This window comes from Oculina patagonica, chromosome 13 (genome assembly GCF_052425735.1).
Source record: "Oculina patagonica isolate OP01 chromosome 13, crgOcupat, whole genome shotgun sequence".
In the NCBI taxonomy this organism is placed as follows: Eukaryota; Metazoa; Cnidaria; class Anthozoa; order Scleractinia; family Oculinidae; genus Oculina; species Oculina patagonica.
Genome location: NC_135770.1, coordinates 2,431,725 through 2,455,222, shown reverse-complemented (window position 1 = coordinate 2,455,222; position 23,498 = coordinate 2,431,725). Strand labels below are relative to the sequence as shown.

The 23,498-nt window shown below is 36.7% G+C and overlaps 1 protein-coding gene across 1 annotated transcript in view; it reads right to left on the bottom strand.

Moving 5' to 3' along the window:
* LOC144634312 (hemicentin-1-like) overlaps positions 1-23,498 on the bottom strand; it is a 62,726-nt gene that overhangs the window by 24,779 nt on the left and 14,449 nt on the right. Inside the window, exons 3-7 of the mRNA XM_078493228.1 lie at positions 15,098-15,385; positions 13,606-13,899; positions 12,867-13,133; positions 5,114-5,407; positions 1,444-1,731 (exon numbers count right to left, since the gene is read on the bottom strand). Of these exons, the coding sequence (XP_078349354.1) occupies positions 1,444-1,731; positions 5,114-5,407; positions 12,867-13,133; positions 13,606-13,899; positions 15,098-15,385 (1,431 nt within the window). The remainder of the gene's footprint in view (positions 1-1,443; positions 1,732-5,113; positions 5,408-12,866; positions 13,134-13,605; positions 13,900-15,097; positions 15,386-23,498) is intronic.

Genomic DNA, 23,498 nt, shown 5'->3' with positions numbered 1-23,498 from the left:
ACTAGTCACACCTATTAGCGTGCCACTAGTTGCAGGGATAAGTCCCCTGTTGTGTCTACACGAAGGGACTAGACGCAGGGACTGACCCCTTTGGTTTTTGATTGATTGGTAATTTTTCATTTTAGCCGCAGGGACCGGTCGCACAAACATTGCATTGAGGGGATAAGCAAAATTTCAATTTCAAGTCCCCGGCTGCGACGAATTTAAACCATTTTGCATCCTCTTGGGATAGTCCCAGGCACCACACTTTGGGTACCATTTGGTTTACGCAATTTTCATAAATTTCTTCGTTTTCGTCAAGACCTCTCAGACATTTTGGTATTGAAGAAATTTTACGAAAATTACAAAAGTGATACGTCGGTGGTGTTGTAGCGAGGTTTTTAGGACACTGCCGTTTTGTCTCCGATAATGATTTAGCCGGGTTGAAATTTTTCCCTTGCACAGTTGCAGAATTTGACATGAAAAACGCTCTCCAAAAATGAGGTAACAAACGTAACTGAGAACACTAAACTTAAGTCTGCGAAAATCTGTCTACTGTACTTTATGAACGAATTTAAAGTTTTGTCACTTCTGTGTCGGTTTTCAGATCTTCCTACAAATTTCATTAATGCTACTTTCATCTTTAAGCTCAGTAGCTGTAATCGTTCTTAGCGCTTTGGTTGTAAGCTTATATTCTCGGTCCATTAAATGTTTTGTGTCAAACTTGTGTTTTAGTTAGTGGAGTTAACTGTAACATTTTGTATGATTTTGACGGGCAAATGATCCCTACGTGTTTGGCAAAAGAATGCTTAATTATTCACCTACGCGGATGAAAACTGAGCACAGTTGTGCTTTCGCAGATTAAAAACTTAAGAAAAATCGCGCAAACAAGTCAAAGCAAACTGTGATACTACACCCCAGTATAAATATATTATCGGCAGTTTATATATTAATCACATGCTCAGTTTACTCGTTTGCATTTTTTATATCAAAAAGTGTGTTGAAATCCAGTGCCCGTGAAGATTTAGATTCGTAAATAAATATTTACGCCGGCTTCGTTTATGACTGGCATGATTGGCTATCTTTGAATTTAATACACCGAGTGGAGGCGAAGTTTCGTAAAGAACTCGTTGCTGGAACAGCTGAAATTGGCAAAGAATAGATGTAGTTTTTGAAAGCTAGATGAAGTTTTCGAATTCCGTCTTTTTATTTATTAAAGAATTTTATTTTAAAGAGTACGTGAGGAACCCAACTCAATACAGCGCTGTCAATTACAAGTCATAGACGACGTTTAAACATGGAGGAACATAAAAACTAATTGGGAAGCTCCGCTTTTAGCCTTGGCTAAATCTATTTAATATATATTTAAAACCCTCAACCTTCTGCAGTGAAGGTGAGCACCAACCCAATTGAGCTTATCGAAAATAATGACAGTGTTAACACAGTAATAAAAAAAATACTTACCGACTACAGTAATAGATAATGGAGTTGGTGAACTTTTAGTTGTCGATCCATCCTTTGTTGTTGCTTTGCATTCATATTTACCACTGTCTCCTTCAGTCGCATTGTTAATCAACAATTTGTTTCGACTCACGGTAACTCGGCCATCTTGCGCCACAGGGACACCATTCTTTGTCCATGTGTATGTTCCAAGTGGATAAATATCACATTTGCACCATAACTGTAAATCAGTTCCTGTGAGAAATGTATTCCCTGGTGGTTGGATGCTTAACTGAACTGAATTACAAATCCCTGAAAATGTGCAAAATATTAAACACATCACCAGTGACTTGATAACAGAAAACAATCCAGCTTTGAAGTTTTTTTTGAAGAAAAAAGACTATTAAGAGCAAGTACTAATATTTAACAATATTCGCCGAAGGCAAAGTGATTATTCAACAATAATCACTGAGCCTGAGGCTAATAATTGTTTTAGTATAATTTTCAGAGGTGAATATTAAGAACTGCAAAATATCAAAAGAAAACACGAAAACAACAAACACAAGTGCTCGCTTGCATACGTATAAACCAGTTTAATTCATCGATTGAAATCGTAATTTACACTCAAGTTTAATTTAAGCAATAAAACGGAACAAAACAATCACTACGAAAAAGTAAGATATCTGGTACCTGTGTTTACTTATTGGTGACTTCTGAGCAATTGTGTGAATCCTCTCGAAATGACTAGCTCCGGTGAGAAGAGAACTAAATTATGTTTTGTCAGTCGATTTGACTGAGTTTCTAATGGCCGCGTGCGATCTCCAAAATCACCATGTTTATGATCAACTCTAATGCCTTGAAAACTATCTCTTGAAAATATTTTCGGTCCAAAAGCCTTAGTAGTTAATTTGCAAAATTCCCAATGTTGAGAGAGAGAAATGAGAGAAATTGACATTCATCAAATGCCACCGTGTTCGCTTGCCTGGATGGCAAAGTTTTTATTTATTTATTTTATTATTATTATTATTATTATTATTATTATTATTATTATTATTATTGCAATACTGACATCACTTACAATTTTACTTACAACCGCTACAATACTAACGTTATTTACTAGCGTTACTTACAATATTGACGTTATTTACAACACTTATCACTTGACTATCAACACTAACTTGCTCACAATACGAAAAAATCTTACAATACAACATAGCTTACAATTGCTTACAAACAAAATAGCTTACAGTTTCAATTATATTAATGTTGCTTACTTACTGGATGGCAAAGTTGGCATGGCTCAGTAGCCAAGCCTTGAAATGCTATATTCACCACCTAGCGCGGTGAATATTTTGTCATAGTCCGAGCTTCTCGACCAATCAGAATGTTCCGTTCTTAAAATTCACCTCTGGAAATTATACTAATCACTGGCCATTGTAAAACTGCACTTGTTTTTACAAGTTCAAGCTATTTTTGTATATAACATCATTCGTGTCACGCAATGTTTTTGTCGCAAACTACACGCTTTGCTGCTTTCCACAAACGAGAGGACTAGTCACAGTGACTTGTACAGATGAAGGGACTAGTCACGCCTATTAGCGTCCCACTAGTTGCAGGGATAAGTCCCCTGTTGTGTTTACACGAAGGGACTAGACGCAGGGACCAACCCCTTTGGTTTTTGATTGGTTGATATTTTTGTTTTGTTTTGGCCCCAGGGACCGGTCGCATAGACATTGCATTTAGGGGAAAAGCACAATTTCAAGGGACTAGTCCCTACGACAAATTTAAACCAGTTTGAATTCTTGGGATAGTCATAGGCACCACAGTTTGGTCACCAATTTGGTTCACGTAATGTTCGTAAATTTTGTATTTTTTGTCAAGACCTCTCAGACATTTTGGTATTAAAGAAATTTTCCGAAAATTACAAAATTTGTAAATTTCTTAATTTTTGTCATTTTCGTAGCGTTTGTAACACCATGTATAACAAAAATCGTAAATTTTGTAATTTTCGTGGCTGCGTTCAATCTTGGACATAAGTGTAAATACAGTAGAACCCCGGTAACTCGAACTCTGAAGGGAAACGCAAAACAGTTCGAGTTAGCGGGGTTTCGAGTTATCGGGGTCGCTTGAATATTCAATTTGCTATGTTAATAATTGATAGTTTATCGATTTTTCAGCACTTCAGTAAACAGTACAGTGCAAATTAAACTTATCTCGTCGGAAACTCTTACACGGCCATACATTCTTATGATGAGAGTAAAAAATGGCTGTTCAATACGTAATCTATCCGTTGCTCTAATTAAAATCAAATTGCGTGGTGTTCGTTTTAGTGTTTAAATCCGATTACACGACAAGAAGAGCTAATGGGATATTGCAATGGGCAACCGTGGCGAGCTGCAAGAACCAGAATTCGAGTTATTGGGGTAAAGTTGACCCAAATTTTGATCAAGGGAAACGAAATTTAGTTCGAGTTAGCGGGGTTTTCGAGTTATCCAAGTTCGAGTTAACCGAGTAAAAATGACTGAAAAAAACTGTATTTATTTGGTATGAAAACAGAGAAAAAAGAACGTCTGATCGCAGGTTAGGGCTTCCCCCTCCCAAATGTCTCTTCTACGGGGGAATAAATATGGGTTATTGACCAAGCGTGAGGTAAAGATGGCAAGATATTTTCGTCTCGGTCCATAACCACGCAAAAAAAGAACGAGGCCAATATCCTGCCTTCTTGATAGTCCAGTCCCTGAACTCTCTCTTCCGCGCGCCCTTTATAGGGGTTGAACCCAGGTGCGCGAAGAGAGAGTCCAGGATAACTTGCATGCGCATGCTCAGAACGAACCAATCAGAAGCGAGGAGTGTGGCGTCACTTGCTTGGGACGCCCGCGCTAGGTTAAAACTGGCTCGCTCAAATGACGAATTCAACGACGCGACCGAGCGCGCAAATTAATTCAACAAAATTGCAATTGCATCCAAAACCATTCAATAAACAGCTACAAAATACTAGGAATAGTTGAGAAGTTGACGGATAGCGATTTTTGTTTTGGCCGTTAGCTTTTAGCAGACACTGACTGCAAAGCTAGGCTTTTTAAAGTTATTCCGGTAATCCTGCTTTAGTACACGGTTGCGTAGTTGAACTCGTCATCTGTACGCGCGCGTTTTCAAAAGGGCTACCAATATATTGATATACAGTCAACCCTCTCTAAGACGGACACCGTCGGGACCGGCCCCAACTGTCCGTCTTAGAGAGGTGTCCGCCTTATAGAGAGTTGAGGTAACCTGACACCAGAAACTTTGAGATGATAAAGCTAAACGGATATGCACAACGGGCACACGTCTGTTTTAAGTCGCTTACTTTAGCAAAACCTATAAAGTGGAACAAAAATAATATCAGGATTCGACCCATTTGCTCATTACAAACGATAATACTGTAAGTATAAAACTATCTCTTTGGTGTCCATGCGCAGAGAAGTAATACGTTGTAGGGGATTGTTTTTGGTAAGTTTGGTATTCTAAAGGCGCTGACTTTATTACTATGATATATATCGAGCGGTCAAGATGGCTCCATCTTGACCGCTCGGGTAGCCAATCAGAGCACGGGATTCGTTTCATCTTGACCGCTCACGGAGCTAGTCATTTAATAATGACTGTTATTCACCGAGCAGTGGAAATAGAGCCTATGGATGCACGTTATTATACTTACCTATAACAGTGAGTTCAGCCTCAGCACTGTCAGACCAGCCTCCATCATTATATGCAGTACATAGGTAGACGCAAGAATCTTCAAATTTGAGCTTAGTAATGACAAGACTGCCATTTGATAAAACAAAGACACGTGCATTTTCTTCGATAGAATACCGGCCATACCGGTAAGCCGGCCCAGTTTTAAGCCATGATATTTTTGATGGTGGAATTGAAGTTGCTTTGCAGTTCAGCATAGCGCTCTCATCTTTCTTTAGTTCTTGGTCTTGGGGTTTCACAGTTATCTCTGGTCTCTCTAAAAACAACATATATAATTATATAGATATTTCTTGGTAAAATGAACCAGTAACATTACATGGAAAGCTACATTGACTAACCCAAAAAAATATTATCCAAGACTTCTAACCGTTTACTACAGGAAAGCACTGCTCAACAACGTTCATTTGAATGGTCACACGAGGGTTTCTTCCACAGACTTAAAGGTAAGAAACTATACAGCATTCTAAACTGAATACTACATGAAAGTTCTGCTCAATAGCTGTCATCTGAATGGTCACACATGAGGGTTTCATCCACAGACCTCAGTTAAGGTTGTGACTGTAGCCAGCCCAGTCTGCGTGCGGTCAGGATTCGCGCCGTTTTCGGTCACGTGATAGCAGTGTGTTTAACTAGCGTGGTCGTGCAGTTTGACACAAGTTTATCGAAAGTTTCGTGGATTTATCGCTCGTTTAGCGTGTTTTTTTTTGCCCCTTTCGCGGCCCCAAAGGCTGGACAAGGTAACCTATGTTCTTTACTTTTTATCTTAAGTTTAGCTGGTTTCGTATTGTATTGTGTTTCGGACCTTATTTCTTTGCATGTTATGTCGCTTGCTCGAGTATTCGCATCGGTTCATTAGTGTTGGTATTGTATTTTGTTTTAGTTTTACGGCTCCAGTTTGTTGCCAGTAAAGACTTTCAGATCAGCTATAACTACTGTGGTTCGTTTAATCTATGTAGTTACAGTAAAACTTGCTTGCACTAATTTCGAACTGAAATTCGACGAATTCTTGAGTAGAATTTGGAAAGGGACTAGCGGAGTAGAATTTCGTTTCGCTGGATCAGATGGAATCGTTGGATACCCCTGACCCCAGCCTACATATTGAAAATAACCCAACTTCAGCATCGTTTATGCCGAAGAATAGTGGGGATGAGTTTGAAGAAGCCAAAGAAAGAGATGTATCAGATCACATTGAAGACCCTGATTGGCTTGAAGAAGCCAAAGAAGCAGATGTGTTAGAAAAAAATGAAGACCCTACCCGTCAGAAGAGTAAACGACCTCACACTTTAACCGAGAAGGGCTTAGAATACCAGCGCTTGTTAAACGAAAAGGATCTTCAAAGAGCTTTAAGAAGACTAAAGGACAAACTACACAAACTTGATATCGATTGGATTGACATTTCAGACCCTCATATTCTCAGAAAGGAGAGATCAGATATAGAAGAATTTGGGCAAGACTTGGATAAAGCACAGTCAGAATATGTACCATTGTTAACTGGGGAAGAATTTCATCATGTGGTGGAAGTATCAGCGTATCTGAATAAGCAAGTAGTGGAGCTAAGAATGAGAATTGGCGAGATGATCTTTCAGCTGGAAAAAGAGGAATTGTGCTCCCGTGGCAGTAAGAGGTCATTCTACTCGAAGAAGACAGGCTCTACTCGTGTCTCAAAAGGATCAACCTCATCACAAGTTTCCCTCCTTAAAATGAAGGCTCTGACCGAATTAGCCAAAAGGGAAGTAGAAACGAAATTTGCACGAATAGAATCAGAAAAGAGGTTGGAAATGGAAAGAAAGAGGCACGAGATGGAGGAGATCCAAAAAATAAAGAGCTATGAGAGTGCCAAGGCTGAAGTCGATGCTGTTACAAGGCTAGAAGAAGAAGGAAAGGAAGGAAATACCAATTTAGATGACCTAAAGTAGTTGTAGTTGAAGATGGGAAAGAAGACCGCGTACGCGATTACATATCTTCACTGCCAGACCTGACTTCTGTAAACAGCCTAATCCCCTTACCAGACTCCTTCGTCCAAGGTAACACAGCTCAACATCTTACCTCTTCATCTCAGAAAGAAAAGGGAACAGAGTTATCTAACACAGAACAAATTCCCCAGGCTCCAGGAAATGGTCAGAGCAATTAAGCCAGTAAACAAGAATTAATCACACCACCCCCTCTGCACATCACCAGTTCAGCCACTCCTTACGGTACACCATTTGACGCACCAACAATCCCTTATTGTCCTCCCGTTATGGATTCACAGCAACATGGGATTGCCCAAGGTATGGAAGCTGCAAGGCTACCAACTCCTCACCTCTCAATTTTCAGTGGAAACCCCTTAGACTGGCCCACATGGAAAGTTTCTTTCGAAACTGTAATTGAGAGAAGGTCAATGAGCTCCAATGAAAAAATCCTGTGCCTGCTACAGTATCCATCAGCGTCACCAAAGAGGATTGTTAAAGGATACTAGTTTCTTAAAACAGATGACGCCTACACAGAAGCAAAGAAATCCCTTGAAAAGCGATTTGGTCACCCCTCTGTGGTCGCAGAAGCGTTCTGAAGAAAGCTGGAAAATTGGACAAAGATTCCTCCAAGGGATGGGATCTCACTAAGAGAATTTGCAGACTTCCTGAAAACATGTGAGCTGGATATGCAATCAGTAGAAGATCTTGAAACCCTTCCTTCGCTGCCTAATTTATGGTCATATGGCAAAGGAGAACAAGTGTCAAAGAGTACTAAGTTGTGTAAGATGTAAGCAGAGACATCCAACCTGCCTGCATGACAACAGCAAGAGAGTCCCCGAGAATACAGATAGATCGAATAAAGCTACGCCCAAAGCAGCAGTGAATTTTACAAATGCTGTTAATACAGAGAACTTGCAATGCAGTGAGGGTGATGCAACAGCGAATTGCAAAAGCATTTGCTCCATCGAATGGGAACAGTCCTGGTCAAAATCAAAGTTTAATCATCCCAGTATGGGTCTCTAGCAGCGAAGGGCCTCAAAATGATGTCCTGACTTATTCTCTTATTGATTCACAATCCAATGCTACATTTATCACCGAGAAGTTGAAACGAGCCTTGGAGGTTGACGGCGTAGCAAGTCACCTTCGTCTGTCAACAATGCATCAAGAAGATGAAATAATTGAATGCAAGAAAGTTCAAGGTCTTATTGTTACATACTCAAAATACCAGGTTCACATCCCCTTACCAAAGGTCTACACAAGAGAAACCATTTCTTACAAACCCCATCAAATTCCAAAGCCAGAAGTTGCCACGCAGTGGGACCATCTAAAGTGTATTGCTGAAGAACTTATGTCATATAGAGAAGATGTACAGGTCGGAATATTGATTGGAACGAACTGCACAAAAGCGATCAAACCGCGAGAAGTGATTCCTGGAGGAGACAACGACCCATATGGCATAAAAACAGATCTTGGTTGGGGTATTGTTGGAAGAGTGTGCAAGTCAACTCCAGATGAAGACCTTCAGAAAGTTGGGCCAACAGGATTGTAATCAATGAAAATGCCACGTTTGCGATGGAGTCCCAAGCAAAGGAAATTGTAAATCCAGCTCAGATCAATGAGATGTTCGAAAGAACTCAAAAGTTCATCTACCTTGTCAGTTGAAGATCGCACTTTTCTTGGAAATCTTAGATAAAGGGATCCACCAAAGAGAGGATGGGCGTTACGAGATGCCGTTGCCATTGCGCTCTCTAGATGTTAAGTTGCCGAACAATCGATCGCAAGCATTGAGAAGGCTGTCTCAGTTAAAGGCACGATTTCAAAGAGATCCAAAGTATCATAGAGACTATGTTAAATCCATGGAGGAGATGATTGAAAAGTGTGCAGAAAAGGTTCCCTCTCAAGCCGAAACGGGTATCAAGATTAGAGATGGCAAGATCAACTATGTTCCACACCACGGAGTCTACCATCCAACGAAACCTAGCCAAATAAGACTGGTCTTCGATTGTAGTGCAAAATACAAAGGAACATCCCTGAACAAGAACTTGCTCCAAGGTCCTGATCTGACAAACAATTTAATGGGTGTGCTCTGTCGATTACGCCAGGAGGCTGTGGCTTTGACATGTGATGTACGGGGAATGTTTCACCAGTTCTTCGTAAACGAAACAGACCGAGACATCCTCAAATTATTTTGATGGAAGCACAGAGATTTTAAGAATGAAACAGAAGAGTATCGCATGAAGGTACACCTGTTTGGTGCTACTTCCTCACCTGGATGTGCAAATTTTGCTTTCAAAAGGGCTGCAGACTATGGAGAGAAAGAGTTTGGTTCAGAAGCTGTAGACTTCATGCGAAAGGATTTTTATGTTGATGATGGACTGAAGTCTGCAAAATGTGTTGACACTGCCACCAACCTTATTCAGAATTGTCAAGTCATGTGTGCAAGGGCAGGCCTGAGGTTGCACAAGTTTAGCAGCAACAAGAAAAAAGTTATTCAAGCTGTTCCTCCCGAAGATCGTGCAAAGGGATTACAGGAACTAGATCTGACGAGAGACCCTTTGCCAATAGAGCGAACTCTTGGCGTTATGTGGTGCGCACAGACTGACAGTTTACAATTCCGTATAGTCATTCAAGACTGCCCACTTACAAGTAGAGGCATCTTATCCGCAGTTTGTTTAGTCTACGACCCCATTGGGCTTGTAGCACCCCTAATCCTTACTGGCAAACAGATATTACAAGACCTATGTCGTGAAAATGCGGACTGGGATGACCCGATCAGTGATCAGCTAAGACCAAGATGGGAACGGTGGCGAAATGAGTTGCGACTCCTTGAAGGTCTCAAGATCCCAAGATGCTACAAACCTGAAGATTTTGGAGACATTAAGGCGGATGAACTGCATCACTTCTCTGATGCAAGTCAAACAGGCTACGGTCAGTGCAGCTATCTGTGTCTGGTGAATGGAAGCAATCAAGCTTATTGTTCTTTAGTTATGGGAAAAGCCCGCGTTGCACCTCTGAAACTAGAAAACATCCCACGCCTAGAGTTGACGGCGGCCATCGTGTCAGTCAGAGTGAGTCAATGGCTTGTACCAGAGCTTGATTACGAAGACGTTACCGAGTTCTTTTGGACGGACAGCGAAGTAGTGATGGGCTACATAAGCATTGTGACCAGACGCTTCCACATTTTTGTAGCTAACCGCGTACAACAGATCCATGAACATACCAAACCTAAACAATGGCAGTATATCAACACACACTCCAACCCTGCAGATGCTGCATCCCGAGGTCTTACGGCCAAACAGCTTTTGAATGATGATTCACAATGGCTCAGAGGCCCCCACTTCCTGTGGAACTGTGGTCCTTATCAAGCACAAGTAGGGAACACTACAGAACCATTAGATCCAAACGATCCAGAAGTCAAGGCGTCTACCATTGTAACACAGAGCTTTGAGAGCTATCCTGATTACTTTGAAACTGCCAGGTTGAATCGATTTTCCAAATCGTCCAGAGTGAGAAGAGCAGTAGCTTTCTCTAAGAGAGAAAAGATTCCAGAAAACTGCAGAAGCTCAAACCAGTAAATCAGTGAAGGATAGTTGCAAGCTACCAACCTGCAGACATAGAAGAAATTGGTCAAACCGAGATGGAAATAATTCGCTGCCTTCAGCATGAACATTTCAAAGATGAAATCGAAGCTCTGTCCCTGTGCAAGCGCATGGCGAATTCTTTGATAGAAAGAGAGCCAAACAAAGAAATTTCAACCTGAAGAAGTGTATCCTACGTGTTAGTGGCCGACTGAGGAGAGCCAATATGCCCGAAGGTTCTAACATCCAATCATTTTACCAAGACGATCGCATGTTACAACCCTCATTCTACGGTACCGTCATGAAGCAATCAAGCATCAAGGTAGTGGAATGACCCACAACGAAGTACGGCAACGTGGGTACTGGATCATTGGTGGCACGTACGCTGTATCGAGTTTTGTTTCAAAGTGTATCAAGTGCAGAAAGCTGCGGGGACCACCTGTGCAGCAAAAGTCAGCAGACGTCCCAGAAGATCGCGTAGAGCCAGCCCCTCCGTTTACATACTGCGCGGTTGACTACTTTGGTCCATTTCTGATAAAGGATGGCCGCAAGAAGATAAAAAGATGTGGTATAGTATTCACGTGCATGGCGTCCCGTGCCATTCATCTCGAGTCTGCGAATACGCTAGATACCGACTCCATCATCAATGCCGTGAGACGTTTTCAAGCAGAGCGTGGTCCAATCCGCCAGCTGAGGTCAGACCGTGGATCGAATTTTGTTGGAGCCCAAAGGGAATTGCAAGAAGCTCTGAACGAGCTGGATGAGAACAAAATACGCAGCACTTTGCTTGAAGAGAACTGCGAATGGTTTTCATTCAAAATGAATCCATCCTCAGCAAGCTACATGGGAGGGTCCTGGGAACGGCAAATAAGGACAGTCAGAAGTGTTCTCGCAGCACTGTTGGCAGAAAGTGGTCGTCAGTTGGACGATGAAAGATTCCGTACGTTGCTGAAAGAAATCCAGGCAGTGGTGAATTCCAGACCACTGGCCTTGAATGACACGTCTTCAGCTGATTCACCAGAACCACTGACTCCAAATCACTTACTGACTATGAAAAATAAAGTTTTAATGCCACCTCCAGGCGTCTTTCTGAGAGAAGATATCTACCTCCGCAGAAGATGGAGAAGAGTCCAGCATCTGACGAATGCATTTTGGAAAAGATGGAGAAAGGAGTTCCTTAGTACACTTCAACTTCGCAAGAAGTGGATCAAACCCCAACGCAACATGGCAGTGAATGATGTCGTTTTGATGCAGGACGAAAATGCCCCAAGAAATGTTTGGCGTTTAGCAAGAGTTAAAGAAGTATTTCCAAGCAAGGATGGCCTAGTGAGAAAGGTGAAACTCACCATGGCTGCTCGCAGTCTTGACAAGAATGGAAAGAGAATTGAGGAAGTACAGTTTCCTTATCGACCTGTCCACAAACTTGTTCTTATCCAGGAAGGAGACCGGGAATTCCCCGACGAGGACCACAAGTTAAGACAAGTACTGACTGAAAGAGCAGTATGAACGGAAGGAGCAGTACTAACCAAAGGAACATTACTTACTGGGAGAGCAAGAGTATTCGATGTAGACCTGGAACTGTTATCTAGAAACTGCGAACTTATAGTTTATTTTGTTTTGCCGTATTATTATTTTTTTTTATTTGAGAATTGTTAAAACATTTGACTTTGTAAGGACAGTGTGGGGAGCCATGTGACTGTAGCCAGCCCAGTCTGCGCGCGGTCAGGATTCGCGCCGTTTTCGGTCACGTGATAGTAGTGTATTTAACTAGCGTGGTCGTACAGTTTGACACAAGTTTATCGAAAGTTTAGTGTGTTCTTTCTGTTCCTTTCGCGGCCCCAAAGGCTGGACAAGGTAACCTATGTTCTTTTATTTTTATCTAAGTTTAGCTAGTTTCGTATTGTATTGTATTTCGGACCTTATTTCTATGCATGTTATGTCGTTCGCTCGAGTATTCGCATCGGTTCATTAGTGTTGTTATTGTATTTTGTTTTAGTTTTACGGCTCCAGTTTGTTGCCAGTAAAGACTTTCAGATCAGCTATATCTACTGTGGTTCGTTTAATCTATTTAGGTACAAAGGTATCAGCTGAATGCACTGTTCACTAAAACAACATTTTTGTGAGAGCTAGCTGGACTCAACATCAGAAAATCATGTAGGCATATGTTCATATATAACAAGCTCACCAGAAACTATAATTTCAATAGTGCGGCTTTTTGTTCCAAGCATGTTCTTTGCTATACGAGTGTAATTTCCTGAGTCAGACAGCTTTGTTCTGTTTTTCTTCAGAGTACAGCAACCTTCTACAGCAAACGTCTTGGGCAGCGGTTGGTTGTCTGCTTTTTGCCAAGTAATCGTTGGTTCTGGAACTCCACGAGGTTTACAATACACTTCAAGTTCATGATTATGGAGAACGTACAGTTTGGTCCTTTTAAGGACAACATCATCCAAATCTGTGGATAGAAAGAATCACAATTAACAGTAGTAACAGTGTCCTGTATGCAGACATCTTTCAGAAAAGGGAAGCCGGGTTAATCAATGCGCAGTTGTTGGCCTTCTACCAGGCTTGTTTACAGTTCAAGAATTTTCGAAAAAGTGTCAACGACTAACAAGATGGGAAATTCTAACTATGGAGTAGCCAAGGGTAGAAAAGGGAAATTTCACTCACATTTCTAAGCGTTTTTGTACGTATTTCGAGTTCAATTAACCCATTCACTACGCTTTGGGTATGGGGTATCGTTAGAAAGATCTTTTTCTCCTGCAGCAATTGAGTTTAAATAATTCGTTTTTTGGTTAAAGTGATGACGTTAGAAGTGGAACAAAGGCCAATGCTTGTCACGGTTGGTTTTGGCCAGTACAGGCGCCAACGGGCTAATAATTCATAAAACAAATCAGCTTGAAATATTTTGACTGTAAGGCACTTACAAGCAACTTTCACCATGGTCTCTGCTCCTATTCTTGCGACCAAGTTGTATGCCACACACTTGTACTTTAATGTACCCTGATTGTTTACATTCCTTATCACCAGTGACCCATTCTCGTGTATGGTGTATTTGGAATTGTCTCGCAATCGATACCAACGTCCTCTATAATATGTAGTATACCAGTTTATGACTGGAACAGGACTACCAACTGCTTTACAGGGAATCAGCGTTTGACTTCCTTCTAAAACCACAACCTCTTTTGGAGGAGGCACTTGAAATTGAGGTCGTTTCCAGACTGTTGAAGGACAAGATGATAATCATGTCAATTATAGTGTCAAAGACTGAGTGTTCTACAGCAAATGGTATATAAAACTGTTTTGGAACAACAATGGGCGCCAAAAGTGTTGAGACAGTCGGCACTTTTTGAGTACCTTGGACAAATTTTACCCCTCACCCCTTCAATATAACCCCCTCCCCCCGAAACAATGTTGTATTTGCTATCTGCAAGACTTGCCTCGTTTAAGTACAATATTGAAAAGGGGGGAGGGGGAGTTGTTCAGAAGGGGAAGCAGATTAAAGGTGAAAAAACGGGAATTTTTACATTAGTATCAATTTCATCCAACTGTCTCAAGGACTTTTTACGCTCATTGAAGTTATACAAACACATAAGTAAATGATAAATAAATGATGATGCTGGTGATTATGAGTACGATGACCTTGACTGCAGCCCCTATTTTTGCAGGAACTTACGCTCACTTGGCTCTCTGTTTTCTCTCGCGCGCATTCTTTTGTGTTGAAAAACAGAAAGGCAGTAAACAGTCTAAAGATGTTCATGACGACAAACTTACCTTTGTACAAATCACAATATTCGCATTTTTTGGCTTCAAGGCTTAGCGGGATAAAACAAAAGAAATTGTTTATTCAACCCTCGAACTTGATGAGATTTTTTTGTGGGTTTATATTATATTATTCTTCCAAGCCTTGGAGCCAAGTAAGAATTTTATTTATTCAAATTTTTATCGACCTTTTTTACATACATTAATACATCATCATCATCGTCATTATCATCTTAATCATCATTAATCTGCCACTTCAAAACAATTATTAATACATGTTTAAAAAACATCTCTGGTTGCCGCTGTCAGCTGTCATTATCTCACCTCACCCACCAAACCCATGGCAACCAAAGAGAGATATCAGATAAGACTGCAACACCTGGAACTCTGAGCCATTCCCTTATCCAACAACATATGTTGTAGTCAAGGTCAATGGCTTGATGCCCATGTCCAAGGATGTGATCTGCACCTGAAGTGAGGCAATGTCTTTATGCACAGCTAGCAATTGGTCTTATTATTATATTTAAAACCCTGGTTGGTGGTCCAACTGGGAGTTGAACCTACAACCTTCTGCAGTGAAGGTGAGCACCAACCCAACTGAGCTAACCCAACATGTTGACAATGTTAACAAAGATGATCAAAAAAACAATTTCTTACCGATTACAGTAACAGTTACTGGAGTTAATGAACTTTTAGTTGTCGATCCATCCTTTGTTGTTGCTTTGCATTCATATTTACCACTGTCTCCTTCAGTCGCATTATTAATCAACAATTTGTTTTGACTCACAGTAACTCGCCCATCATGCACCACAGGGACACTATTCTTTGTCCATGTATATGTTCCAAGTGGATAAATATAACATTTACACAATAACTGTAAATCAGTTCCCGTGAGAAAAGTATTCCTTGGTGGTTGGATGCTTAACTGTACTGAATTACAAATCCCTGAAAATGTGCAAAATATTAAACACAACAGTCAGTGACTTGATAGCAGAAAATAATCCTGCTTTGAAGTTTTTTTTGAAGAAAAAAGACTAAAAAGAGCAAGCACTAATATTCAGCATTGTGAAACTGCTCGTGTTTTTACAAGTTTAATCTATTTTTGTAAATAAAAAAGATAACGTCATTAATGTCACACAATATTTTTTCGCAAATTACACGCTTTTCCACAAACGAGAGGACTAGTCACAGTGACTTGTGGAGTAGTCCCTGGGACTAGTCACACACACAGTACAGATGAAGGGACTAGTCACGCCTATTAGCGTGCCACTGGTTGCAGGGATAAGTCCCCTGTTGTGTTTACACGAAGGGACTAGACGCAGGGACCAACCCCTTTGGTTTTTGATTGGTTGATATATTGTTTTTGTCTTGGCCCCAGGGACCGGTCGCACAGACATTGCATTTAGGGGAAAAGCACAATTTCAAGGGACTAGTCCCTGCGACGAATTTAAACCAGTTTGAATTCTTGGGATAGTCATAGGCACCACAGTTTGGTCACCAATTTGGTTCACGTAATGTTCGTAAATTTCGTATTTTTCGTCAAGACCTCTCAGATATTTTGGTATTAAAGAAATTTTCCGAAAATTACAAAATTTGTAAATTTCGTAATTTTTGTCATTTTCGTAGAGTTTACTACATGTGCTGTCCCGCGTTTTTTTCACATACCCCTATAAAAAAAATTTAAATCAAATCTTGAATCAAAATCTTGAAACAAAATCTGAACACAAATCTTGATTCAAAATCTTATACCAAAACTTTTTACAAACCTTGAATCCAAGCGTAGCGTTTTATAGTATTTTATTTTTTAAATGCATGAAACTTTTGATCAAATATAATATTTTATTATATTTGCTCCTTGTCTTTACAACTGATCTGGAAATTAAATCTTTTTTACAGTGCTTACTCCAAAACTGTATTCAACACTTTATCCCAATATAAAATTCTCTTATACTCTTTTTCACACAAATTCTATTGTGCGTTTAAACTTGCTTTGATTTCATTTGATTCAACATTTTTTTCATATCTTTTTTCATCCTTTCTTAAAATGTTTTTTAGCTCTTTTAATTCTTTAAAAAACGATTCTCTTTCTTTAAAAAACAATTCTATTTCTGTTTTTGAATATTGTGTTGATTTATTTGAATCCATACTTATATATATACATTATATAATTTACAGTTCCTCTTTTTGTATTTTGATATTTTTCTAAATTTTGGATACATTGCTTTATCAATACTTTTAAAATTCTATTGTTAAACTCTTTATTAATTCATGCTTTTTCTCGCTTATTGTGTTATGTGCTTCATCCCTTGATTTTTCATTGTATTTGGCTATTGTTCTGTATCGTTTTTTGTTTATATTACAGTCATAATACAAATAATTATCTTTGGTGTTGTCTTTTATCTTTATTTTACCATCTAATTGAGCTATTCTTGATCGCAATTCTTTTTCAGTTTCTATTTGTACTTTATATTCAATCTTTTTAACTTTTTTCTTTATTGGATTCATTCTTATATTTATTAAATTATTTCCGTATTTGGTAGCATATTCTTCGATATATTTACTTTCTACTTTTTCAAGAGATTTTTTATCCTGACATGGACAGTTTACCAATAATTCTATAATCGGATCATGGTCTTTCAATTTATATACTTGGCTGTTTTTATTAGTTAAATGCCATTTTAAACGTGTTTTTATATCCTGACATGTACTGCCAATGTATTTTTTATCATTGTTAAATGAAACTATATATATTTTGCCATCTCTATACAAGCTATTTATTCGTGAATTAATTAGCTCAATATCGGGTTGTTTTCTTATTTTATAAACACTATTCAGATCGTTGTTATTTAGTCTAATATATTCTAATTTAGTAGTCCGCGATAAAGCAGTATAAAGCTGTTTTTTACACATCCTATTAGTATCAAATATGTTATACGGTTCGTTGATATTAGCGCCCTGATATTTGTATACAGTAATACAAAAGCTAGGAATAAAGTTATCCTCAAGTTCTTTTTGGTTAAACCAAAAATCATTTATGTAATATAAAGTGGTTTCTCTTTCTTCCTTGATATCTTCAATTTTGAATTGCATTGTATTATATATATCTTTGTCCTTGATATTTGATGTTGCTATTAGAGGCATATTTTTACAAACTACATAAGATTCTTTCTTGCTATTATAATTGAAATTTACCTTGTAATATTGTTTGTCCTTACAAAAATTTTCACAACAACGTTTATTCACATCTATTCGTGTTTTATTTAGATAACAAATGTTTTTCATTAATGTAGTATCTATTTGTTCAAACTTGTGTGATATTTTACCTTTTTTTAAAAATTTGTTTAGCATTTTGTAAGCAGGTACATCATATCGAGAACAGCCCTTGATATATTTTAATGTTTCAATATTTGGGCACATTTGATTGATAGCAGATGATTTTACATAGTCATATGATATCTGAGATCCGTTTTCCACTGGTGAGCATTGGAAAGAGTCTCCGAACAAAAATACTTTGATATTATGTTTTAAAAATGCTTGATATAACAAGGTCATATATTGGTTAGGTACCATAGAAAATTCATCAATAAAAAGGGTTTTTCCTTCAAGAGAGCTCATATCTCTTCTTTTCCATTCGCAAAAATATGAATCGAAAGTATGGCAATATTGATTTGTTTTATTGATATCGACATTATTTTTGATTAATCTAGATTTGACGTTTTCGATAGCTTTATTTGTATAGCTGAGTACCAATGGCTTGTCCTCTTTAATGACTAAATCGCAAAGTTTTTGTGTTTTTCCTGTTCCAGCTTTTCCATTGTATATGGCTCCCTCTCCTAAAAAATCCTTATATTGTGTCAAATCAATATTATCTCGATACCTCTTTTCAAAGTAAGAAAAACTACTATCAGTCACATATGCTTTTCCTATGCATTTTATATCAAATTTGATATCTTTTTTGTGCTTGAATAAAACTCGGGGATTTTGTATGAGAAATCCATCAGTATTTATTGAAATAATTTTACTCTCATCATCATAGCATTGGTTTAATAGCTTTAGACATTTTAATATAGCCCCTGATATCACGAATCGATTGATATTTGTATAGTCCGATATTAATCGTTCAATCTTAGTCTCTTTGATAAGAAATATATCATCGTAATTTGATATTGTAATATTTCTACTTTCGTTTAAAGCACTAGTCCAAGTGCATAAAATAGTATCAATATCTGATGAAATAAAACCATTGTTTGTTTTGTTATATTTGCGTCCTAAATTACCTATAAAAGCATTTACCATCATTTTTGCTTCCTTTTCATCAAAATTATTGAACATATACTCGATATACCCTTTGAAAGTGTCTGGTTTTAATGCTTTTTTTGATACGATTTTGTATTTTATCTGGCTCTTCGGCATATTTAACATATCGATGAGATATTTTATGAGATCCTTGTTATAAAAACCTGCCTCAATTTTAATTGGAGCATTAAAACATTTTAACATATACTCATCGATATAATATTCTCCATTATCATTTAAATCGTCTTCATAGTCAAACTCTTCGATATCGTCGTGAATCGTATATATGGGAATTGGTGATGAATTGTTTAATAATATGCTTGGATAGCACTTAGATATATCAATAGATACTAACTTCGATATATCTTCGTCTGTTATTTCGTCTGTAGTAGCAAATAAAAGAGCCCTTGGGTAATATTCGTCGAGAATTTGACGTGTTTTGATATTGTAAGATGACTCCGGTATATAACCATTTAATTGTTTATAAAGAGCTGAAGATATGCTTGTAAAACTTTGATTATACCATCTAAAATCATCCGATTTGTATATATCAAACAACTTGTCACATATACTCTTTCTTTCGTCATATTGATTGTTAAGTACATACATATTACGATTGTGATCAATAAAGCCATCCAAAACACCATTATTGTCCCAATGCATGTACTCGACATAGTAATTAGATTTTTTTGTGTATAGGTCTATTGCGATGGCCATTTTTGTATCTTTTGGTAATATAATAATTTGATTTTCACATGTAATTGACTTTATTTCATCTATATTAGTTAATTTTAGTATATTTTCGTGATATGAACTCCATTTGAATTCTGCCATATGTTTTAATAGGTTTTTGCATCTGCCTTGATTAGCTTTTGATGCGGTTATTTTTAAATTTTCATCTGTTATAGGCCACAAATGATGGTCTTTTACTATATATACAAGGCTACAAATACAATCATTTGCAATATGAGATACAAATTTTTTATATTGACTGTCAAAAGCATGAATAGATAACTTTGGATGACAAGCTGAACTCCATTTAATAATTTCATATGTGCTTATTCTTGGACCATCGAGGACGTACTCGTTTATTTCATCTCTTAATCTGCTATAATCATACTTTTTAAATCCTTGTTTGTTTTTAACTTGATCCCATATATAATCTATAACACATGTATTATTTCCATGCTTTTTAATTGGTCTTTGGTCTTTTAACAAGTAGTTTACAAGCTTAAGATTGCCCATTTTGTGTTTAATAAATTGTTTCTTTTTCAATACAATATAACTGTATTTTATGTGTGTAATATGCTCTCCCGATAGCATATTTATATTTGATTGTAAAATGGTATATAAACTGAATTTTAACATGTCTTCATGAGATATATCTTTTGGTATTATTGTTTCAAATGGACCATACGATTTTTGAATTTCGGAATTTAGTATATCATTTATTATTTTTACATCGATAGTTAATGATATGTTGGTGTTTTTATCCATTTTGTTCAGTCTTTCTTCAAATAAAGAAATAAACGATTGTCTGTATTTGTCTTTTGCATTTGATATATTCTGTTCACTTTTTCTTGCAAGAAATAAAGAATATTGCTCCATTTCAGATTCTATAATTTGATCTGTCTTTTTATCTCTGTGTTGTTTTTCGATATTTTGTATTTTATCGTATTTTGATTTGAATAGTTTGTCTCGTGTTTCATGTATTTTACTTAATTTTAGTTCTGTTGTAATGATTTGTTTTATCTTTCTGTGATATTTGATATCATTTATTACATTCTGACGTGTTTTTTTATTTAATAAATCTTTCCATTTATGGCCTAAAGCTTTGGCATCTTTTAAATATTGAGATGATAATTTTTTCAAATAGCTTTGATTTGTTTTATTCATATTAATATTATTAGAGAATATATTTTTAAATAATACGAGTTCTGGTGAGATCGTATTATTTTTTAGCGGGTTTTGAGAGCGTTTTTTGAGAGCGGGTTTTGATAATTTTTTTGTTTTCATTTTTTTTATACTATATGAAATTAGTATTTCTTTAAGTGTTTATAGTAAAATTATTTTTTTTATTTTTTTTAATTTCATGTTTTTGAATAACTAGATATATTTATATATTTAGTCATTGTTAAAGTGCATGAAAGTGTTTTATTGTGTATTGTTATTATCAATTATTTCAAATCTATCATCATCTTCTATTGCTTTGATAACAGCATTTTTGATATGTTTTTTTGACTTCAAATGTGTCCATTTAGCTGCTAATGAACTATCGTAATTACATATATCGCATTTCCATCGTTTATTTAACATATACTTAGTCTTTGAATTTTTGATAGCGTTTATTCTATCAGCGTCGTTATCATACTTTAAATTTCTTCCCATTTTCTCTTATTATACTATAAATGATATTTCTTTATATCTTTTACTATAAATATATTGTGCGTTTAAAAATAACCAGTAATAAAATATTATTGGTTGTCATCAACAACAATAACAGTATCATATCAATACTGTGTAACCAGCCTTATAGCCTTCTTCAATATATGTTACATAACTTGTCTTTATATATGTGACTGTTATAGTGCGTTTAGATATAAACAGATAATTATTTTCTTTAATATATATATAGAATGACTGATATAACATTAAATATCAAACACCTTTTAGAATCTGATCAAAGCTCGAATGATATAGCCTTCATTAATAAAATGTATTGTATTCAGAGCATCCTTAAAACAAATATTTGTATTATTAAAATGCTATCTTCAGACATATCAAATGAAGACAAAAATCATGTACGTTTAAAGTGTATACCTGAAGACCAGAAACGACGACGGGGAAGGCCTCGTAAGGATCAACATTAAATACATAATTATTCAGTTTACGGTTTTAGCCATAAGTTATAAATGATTAATGAGTACAATGTTTTTAATGACGTGATTTCTATTGACCAATCATATTTCAACAAATTTTACTCAAAAAGTTTACTCAAAAGTTTACATAAAAGTTTACACAAAAGTTTACTCAAAAGTTTACTCAAAAAGTTTATTCTGAAATTTACTGCCAAACACAGCTGTGCCGTGAAGTTATGTGTGTTATATATATAATGGTTTGTAATTCTGAAATCCACGATGAATTAAAAAATTTAAAAGAACCTATATGCCCTTTCTGTGATCAACTATTGATAAAAGGTATCAAGGATGCTGAGCAATGCTGTAGTAAGCAGGATATAGAAAATATAAATGGTATGGATGTCTGTCTAAATTGCGGTTTGGTTCATAGTTATGATTATGTCAGTGAGTATATTGATTTTTATGAAAATATGCATAGAATACGGCGAGAATCGGTATATCATCGTAAATATCACATCGAGGCTGTTTTAAACGATTTATGTATTAAAAATGGAGTTCAATTGTCTCATAATCAGCGCGATAAGATTTACAAAGTGTTTCATGAGATCGGTACTATTCTTCCATCTATAAATAAACTCCGAAGACGAATGATAAGCACGAAATATATTATAAGACAGCTGTTTAAAATGCTTGGTATCCCGTACAATTTCATCTGTGTTACTAAATCAAAAAAAACGCGAGCTTTTAATGATTGGTATTGGGGTGAGATTTTAGCATTAAAATCGGCTGAGATTGCACGGATTATTCAGTAAATTTATCATCATACTTGAGCAGATACCGATCGATTATTGGACCGGTATCGCATATGTAGTCGTCAGTAGTTTTCATCATTAAAAAGATATTGGATAGTTCATATTCCCCCGTTCTTAGCATGAATTTTATTGTATTAAGCAAGTGCTGATAGCTTTGATGAGCAAAAATTCCATTTTGAATTTTCAAATCGAGATTCTGATGCTTAAGCCAGCCTTGTATCAATAAAGCTCCCGTGCTGATTGTAATTAAACTGACGCCTCCTGTAACAATGCTTGATACTAGACCCCCAGAAGCAAAAACAATAGATAACGAATTACCTATTAATTTCAACCTTCTGAAGTGTTTTGTAGCTTGTTTATAAGCCCAGCACTTTTTATGATAAACTTTGTAGTATTCTTTCAATTCTTGAATTTGCGATTGATTTAGCTTGTCACTAATATGGTTCCATTCGAATATATTTTTGTGTTGTTTCGGCATATATATTATATACTTAGACTATGTTTTATTTCTATTTTTCATTCTGTTATACAATTTCCTTATATTTTGGATCAATCGTTCAATAGTTTTCAGTATCTCATGTATTAAATCTGGAGTTTTCATATAATAGTGAGTTAGATAAATTTATTCAAAGAAAATTCCTCCAGCTTTGTCTATAAACATGACTTTGTGATACTCTTTACTATTCACTGACATTGCTGTGTTACTAAAACCGATTCTTTGTACAAAGTAATCTGAAGAAATTTTAATGCTAGATGTATTGATATTAAACCCAGAAAATGTTTGATCAATACTCATAACATTATTGCAAACAGCGATTCTAAATTGATTCCCTATTTTAGTATACCAGAGGTTTAAAAATTTAGTTATATAAACATCTCTGATTTGCTCTGTATATGAATCTAACCCATAATCAAGGAATAGCTTATTCTGCTCCACTTTTAACCATGGGTATTCAAAGCTACTTGCATCGATAAATTCAATTTTAATCCTTTTATTATCATTGGTCTTGTAGTCATATTTGAATGCCATATATATAGTCCAGTCATTGGATTCATTGATATTTTCATTTAAATTAATTACGAAAACACCTT